This window comes from Urtica dioica, chromosome 6 (genome assembly GCF_054948205.1).
Source record: "Urtica dioica subsp. dioica isolate 48M chromosome 6, U.dioica_male_clone48M_v1_H2, whole genome shotgun sequence".
Classification (NCBI taxonomy): Eukaryota; Viridiplantae; Streptophyta; class Magnoliopsida; order Rosales; family Urticaceae; genus Urtica; species Urtica dioica.
Genome location: NC_142761.1, coordinates 10,731,505 through 10,738,133, shown reverse-complemented (window position 1 = coordinate 10,738,133; position 6,629 = coordinate 10,731,505). Strand labels below are relative to the sequence as shown.

Below are 6,629 nucleotides of genomic sequence, written 5' to 3'. Positions count from 1 at the left end.
GGTGATTTATGCGAGAGAACGATGGTTCAATCTTTAAAAAACGCAATGACGTTTGAAGATTAACTATTGTAATTTGTGTTTAAATATTTAATGTAATTGATAATATGAAGTATGATGTAAAAATGAATTATTAAAAAGAAATACCTATTGTATAGTTCTTTGATGCTTCTCTACCTGCGAAGTTCTATTGCTTTGAATGTAGAACATTTTTCAAAAAAATTGTATATCTCATATATACTATATGGGCAGGCTCAGCTTGACACTTGAGTAGTCAAACAATTGCTTTAGACCCCCAATAAATAAAAACATGTAGAAAAAGCTTAAATTTAAAATATTATAGGCCAAAATTATATATATATTAAGCTCAAATATGTTAACTAATCTAAATAAATGTTAAAAAAATACCTATAAAAATAAATTTGCTTTAAGCCTAAAAAATTATAGAACCGAGCTGGACCAAAGGCATGAATTTTGTGGAGAAATAAAAATGGTAAAAGGTAATAAACAAATAAAACCGCACGGGACGGGAATAAAACTTCAATTCAATTAAAGAAAGAGGAAAAAAATTGGTGAAGGTGGTATGATCCATCGAGAGTGATATGCCCAAATAGTCCGTCATATATTGTTGACAAGATGACGAACAAGTCTAATGATTTTTAATATAGAGCCACCACACACACATGTATATACATATGTAAGAAATTGATAGGCGTAAAAGCCAAAAGTGAAATGGATGACAAATAACAAGATTTTTGTTCAAGGAATTTGGTCACCATAATATTCCTCTCTCTCTCTCTCTCCTTCCCAAAAAAAGAATATCTAAAAGTCAATTACTTTCTCATCAGAATTATTTTCCCAAAGACAACGGAGTAGAAAAAAAAAATCAGCTAATCCAAAAAAGAAAATAAAATAAAAGGGGCCTACGTGTTCAATTCAAGTTTAGTATTACTAATTATTGTTTTGATAAAATTAACGACTTAGGTTCAGTGTTATTCTATTATAAATTTGCTGCTGAATATAAAAATTTACTTCGCTTATAAATTATATGATGTAAAAATAATAGTAGTAATTTAATCCAATTTCTTATAAGAATAAATACAAAATATAATCTTGTATGGCGTCATAGTCCTAAATCCTAATCTAGTCTCTTAATTTTATTTTTCCTGTTTTTTTCGTTTCCCCTTTATAGATCAATATTATATTTTTCTATTTATGCTATGGAGTATATAATACATACATACATACATATATATATATATATATATATATTATAAAGAAGAAAAATAAGATTAATGAATATAATAAGAACCCCAAACAAAGCTGATGAAGATAGACAAGGAGAAAGGGTCCCACGTGATTTGTATATGATAATGAAAGAAAAAGAAAGAGTCTATGTACGTACCCTCACATTCATGCATGGTTTTAAAGCATAAAAAAAATATGGCAGAAACAATAACAAAGCTATTAATTGACCCATTCTATCATCCATAACTTTCTGATTATCATTTCCTCTTCAGATATTATCGGCATGAGATACACCATTATTATTCCGTGTCTTTTACTTCTACATTTCGTATTTTTAATCTTTATATAAAGATAAAACAGAAAACTTCTACATGCGTAGAAAATAAATATATAATTACGCATAATAAATATATAATTCTCGGTTATTCTGAACCCGTCTGTTTTCTCTCACTACAAATAATTTGTTCAGCGACTCTCTCTCTCTCTCTCTCTCTCTCTCTCTCTCTCTCTCTCTAACAAACAATGATACTAAAGGAAATAGATCATTCATATTACCTATGGTAATATATGTGGTATACTATTTATGAATATATAAATCTTACCCAAAAATTAAAAAGAATAATTAAACACCGTTTACAGTTTTTAACAAGCTGGAATTCGCTATGTTATCACCTGAGCATTTGTAGATTTTATATAAATTTAATTTAATTTAAAAGGATTGTTTCCTTCTAAATCTAATGGTTGATCTGAATCCAGAAGCGTTACCCGCACATTGTGGGTTAAAATTAAACAAATTAAAAAGAATTCAAACAAGTGGCAGACATCTTAAACATTCAAAACGTTTTGCGTTATTAAGATTCTTAATAACATTTTCCAATAACGCCAGTCAAACTTTGGCAAGTTTCTCTTTAATAATGTGACCTACAAAATTGAGAATAGCTAGTTTTTTTTTTTTTTTTTTTTTTTTAAATGCTTTACCTAGCCTACAGAATGTAATTCTGGGTGCATGTATGTAAGTCTGTAATAATGACTTTGAATTATCAATAATCATTTGTTTCTTTAATGGCTTGCCATGAGAACCAAAGTCCGCTAATCGCAATACATTATGCGTATCCAAAACTTCCACTTCATTTCCTCTTTTCCTTCCCACTGAGAGAGCCACCAGTAGTAATTTTGTCTTTCTATGTCAAATTTTGACTACAGCGACGAAACCTTAAAACTATTCTCTGTAACAATAGCATAGCTCCTCAAATCACGTTTAACAAAAAAAAAAAAAAAAGATACTAACTTGTATACCATTCTGACTTTCAATGGACAACAAACAATGTGGTTTTTTTTTTTTTTTTTTGTTTCTTCTGGAATTTTGATTACACAATCTTGTTTGCCAGCAGCAAAACTCGACGGAGCTCGTTGGCGATCCCTTGAAGCAGGACGGGTTTGCGGACGACCCCGTTGATCCCGATCTGCATACATCGGTCCCACACGTCGTCGTCGTCACTGGCGGCCAGAGCCACGATGAGCGGCCAGCTCCGGCTCCGGAACTTTCTTATCCTCGCCGCCACCTCGTAGCCGTCGATCTCCGGCATGTGGAGGTCGAGCAGCACGATCTGGACCGCCGATCCCGCCGCGCTTATCGCCGAGAGGCACTCGAAGCCCGACGAGAGTGACGTGACCGCGCACCCGAGCTTCTCGAGGAGCTTCCTCGTCACAACGCGGTTCACGTCGTCGTCGTCGGCCACCACGACCTGTAGCCCCCGGAACATGGAGTTCGAGAGCGCCTGCTCCGACGAGCCTCCCGGCTCCGAGATCGCCACCGCGATCGAGGGTCTCAGCTGGAACCGCAGGAGGAGACCCATGCTCTGAGGCACCGCCGAGCCTTGCGGGCCCGGAGCCACCCATATGTTTCCTTGCATCATCTATGTTCACAACAAAACAACAATTAAAAAAAAAAAAAAAAAAAAAAAAACCATTCAGTATCACGAGGTTCTATCTCGAAACCAATTGGCAATAAACGAAGCAGAAGCTGACCTGCACGAGTTTTTTGCACACGCTAAAGCTCAAGCCCTCTTCGACGCTGTCGTTGCCGTAGCGCCTGTAAGCAGACGGCGGAGCCATCAAGGTCGAGCCATCGGAGCGCTGCTGCGAGCCGCTCCCCATCCGGATCTCGAAGCGTATGTACACGTCCCCGTCGGAGGAGTTGTGGCGCCACGCCTGCCAGCGCTGGTCGTTCCTCCCCTGGCTCCCGCTCTCGGGCAGGACGCGGAACAAGACGGTCCCTCCGTCGCCGGCGTTCCCGTTCAAGAGGTTCCCGATCATGTGGAGGATGACCTGGAAGACCCGGCGCTCGTCGCCCATGACGTGGTCGGGCAGGGACTTGTCGACGTCGAGGCAGAAGCCGAAGCCGCGGTAGAGGCAGAGGCACTTGGCGAGGCAGGCGGCCTCCTTGAGCAAGGCGTGGAGCCGGAACGACCTCGTCTCGAGGAGGAACCTGCCGCTGCCCTTGGCAGACGTGTCCATGACGTCGCTGATGAGCGTCGAGAGCACGTTGCTGGTGCGCACCATGGCGTCGACCACGACCCGCTGCTCGGGGCCCACGCCCTCGTCCTGGAGCATCGAGAGGAGGCCGAGGATGGAGTGCATCGGCCGCCTCATCCCGTTGCTCATCACCTTCTGGAACGAGTTTCGTGCTTGGCTCGCCAGCATCGCGTTCCTCTTCGCCGTCTGGAGCGCCCGGTTCTGCTCGGCTAGCTTCTCCCTCATCAGCTGGGACTCCTCGAGCACCGCCGCGTGGGAGAGCGCCACCGCCACCTGGTCCGCCACCACCTTCACGATCTCGATCTCCTGACCGCTCCAAGGCCTCGACTGCCCCCCCGGGAGGACCAGAAGCAGGATCGCGTAACACGCTTGGATATGCTCGGGAGTCCCGCCTTTGAAATTGCAGACTCGCAGCATCGGCATTCTGATCGCAGCCACCGGGCCGGGCTCCCCGATCTCCGCTGCCCGGGCCCGCACCAGCGCCGAGTCCGGCCCGAGAACGTTCACCACCTCGCTCCCCTTGATCCTCACCACGTCCGGGTCCCCGATCGGGATCGAGAAGTTCCCGAGATTCGAGTAGTTCCTCCCTTTCAGCTCGTGCGTGAGGACCATCTCGGTCTTGTTCTCGTCGGGCATCCACACCGCGCAGTAGTGCAAGCCGAGCGCCTCGGAGAGCTCGAAGAGCGTCGTGTAGAGGATCGTGTGTCGGTCGAGCGACTTGCGAATCTCCTGGGTGAGCATCCTCACGTGCAGCCCGGTCTCCCTCTGCTTCATGATCATCCCGACCTCGCGGCCCAAGTCCCACGTCTTCTTCTTCAGCATGAACTCCCTCACCTTGACCTTGAGGAGCAACGGGATGAGCGTGATCAATGTGATCGCGGTGGCGCACGAGACCAACGCCGTCAGGATTTTGAAGACGGTCAAGGCGAGCATGAGCTGGAAGGGGTGGGCGTTGTAGGTCCACCCGTTGAGGAGGTGAGTCATGCCACAGAGGACGATGAAGGCGATGAACTGGAATAGGACCCACTTGAACGGCACATTCGAGCAGCTCACAAAGTAGAGGAGCTCAATGGGGATCGAGAAATATGCGACCGCGATGAGAAAGTCGCTGACACGCTGGCACTCCAAGATGCTCTCCATGCTCCACAGGCTTCCCTCGTCATCGCAGTTGCACCGCGGGAGATCTGAGCCCGAACCCAAAGCCCGCGGAACCAGGGAGGCCCATATCAAAAGCCCATATGACAAATATGCCAATGCGTTTGACATTGCATCCCAAATCAATCCTGCTTCTTCTTCTTCTTTCTTATTATTTCAGTCTCAGTCCATTCACTATTGTCTCTAAGAACGTGTATGTTTGTACAGCGATTTAGAGTTGAGGAAGATTAATAATTTGAGCTTTAATTCAAACCTATTGGGAAAGGTTCGAGCTTATGTTGGTGTGGCTTCTGGGCTTGAATTGTAATTGCGATTGCCAATACCTTCAATATTCTCATTTCCTGTGAATATCGAAAAAAGGGAACAAAAAAATATGTGTTAGATTTTGATGAGATCTAACAAGGGGGCTATTTCATTAAACTGAATCTAGAATAGCACAGTAAGGAAGAAGACGACACATTTTTCTTCAATACCCATAAAAACATTTAAATATGTGTGTGTGTGTGTGTGTGTGCGTGAGAGAGAGAGAGAGAAGCAATGCTATACCAATAGAGTCTCCCAGAAAATTGAGAAGAGGGAAACCCGGAAGCTAAGAAATATAAAAAAAAATGATTTTAAATATTTTGTTTTTAATGAGAGAATGAAACCCAAAAGAAGTGACCAACTCAAAACCCAAAAATATAAAAATAAAGAATTAAAGAAGTCTTACCTAAAAAAATCCCAGATTCAAATCAAAGAAGGCCTTTGGATCTTCTCAATCTTATACAGCCTTGATAAGAGACCAAATGAAATAAAGTCATCGTCTTTGATAAGCCACAGCCACCATTCTTAGTCCCAAAGCCTCACGAGAAGCGAACAATTCGAAATCCCATTTTGTAAGCCAACACACGCGCGATGAAATCGATGAGAAGAGGAAAACCCACCAACATAGAGAGAGAGAAGGATGAGTTTTATCCACACCAAAGTGAAATGAAGCACCCACTAAGCTAGAGGGAGAGAGCGAATGGAAAAACGGTTTCTTTTCTCGAAGGGAACACCGATACCGGTCTCCTTGCGCCGCGTAAATCGCTGAGAGAAAGGCCAAGCGAGAGAACTAAACCTCTCTCTCTCTCTCTCTCTCTAAAGCTTCTATTTTTTGTTTTTTTGGTGCTAATCAAATATGAATACCGAATAATGAGAAAGAGAAGAGAATGGAATCGGGTCTCCTGTTTAAATCTCCCACGAACATGAACACGCAATAAAACACACTCTTCAAATTGTGTGTGATTTCTTTTGTGTTAAAATGAAGTAGATGAACGCTTCCGAGATGGACAATTGGCAAGAAAGATTTATAAATAAGAGAATAAAACTGGAGAGGGAGAGATTTAAGAGAGAGTTTTGGTTTGGATTGGTTTGGTTTGGTTTTGTTGCGCCGTTGTTTCGTAGAGAGAGAGAGGGAATTGAATTAGGAAGGAAAAGTGTGGGAGATAGAGAGACGAGAGGGGTTCAGTGGGACCCACAATCCTTACATGCAGAGAACTTAGACGCTCTTTCGCTCCGAACCAGTCCTCGTCACCCCAAAAACATTTGTTTTATTCTCTCTCTTCTCCTTTTTCCTTTTCTTTTATTTTTATTATTCTCTTGTTTTCCTATATTTATATAAATTTCCCACACACATCATCTTTGGTTTTGATTTTCCTATCAAGGAAAAATTA

General features: G+C 42.8%; 1 protein-coding gene across 1 annotated transcript; it reads right to left on the bottom strand.

The window, feature by feature from the left end:
• Window positions 1-2,348: 2,348 nt before the first annotated feature.
• Window positions 2,349-6,375, bottom strand: ETR2 (Signal transduction histidine kinase, hybrid-type, ethylene sensor). The gene is made up of 3 exons (XM_089616702.1): window positions 5,645-6,375; window positions 3,274-5,276; window positions 2,349-3,161 (listed from the first exon to the last, which is right to left on the bottom strand). The coding sequence occupies exons 2-3, from the start codon at window positions 5,044-5,046 to the stop codon at window positions 2,613-2,615; spliced, it is 2,322 nt and encodes a 773-aa protein (XP_089472828.1). The 5' UTR covers window positions 5,047-5,276; window positions 5,645-6,375; the 3' UTR covers window positions 2,349-2,612.
• Between the last annotated feature and the right edge of the window lie 254 nt (window positions 6,376-6,629).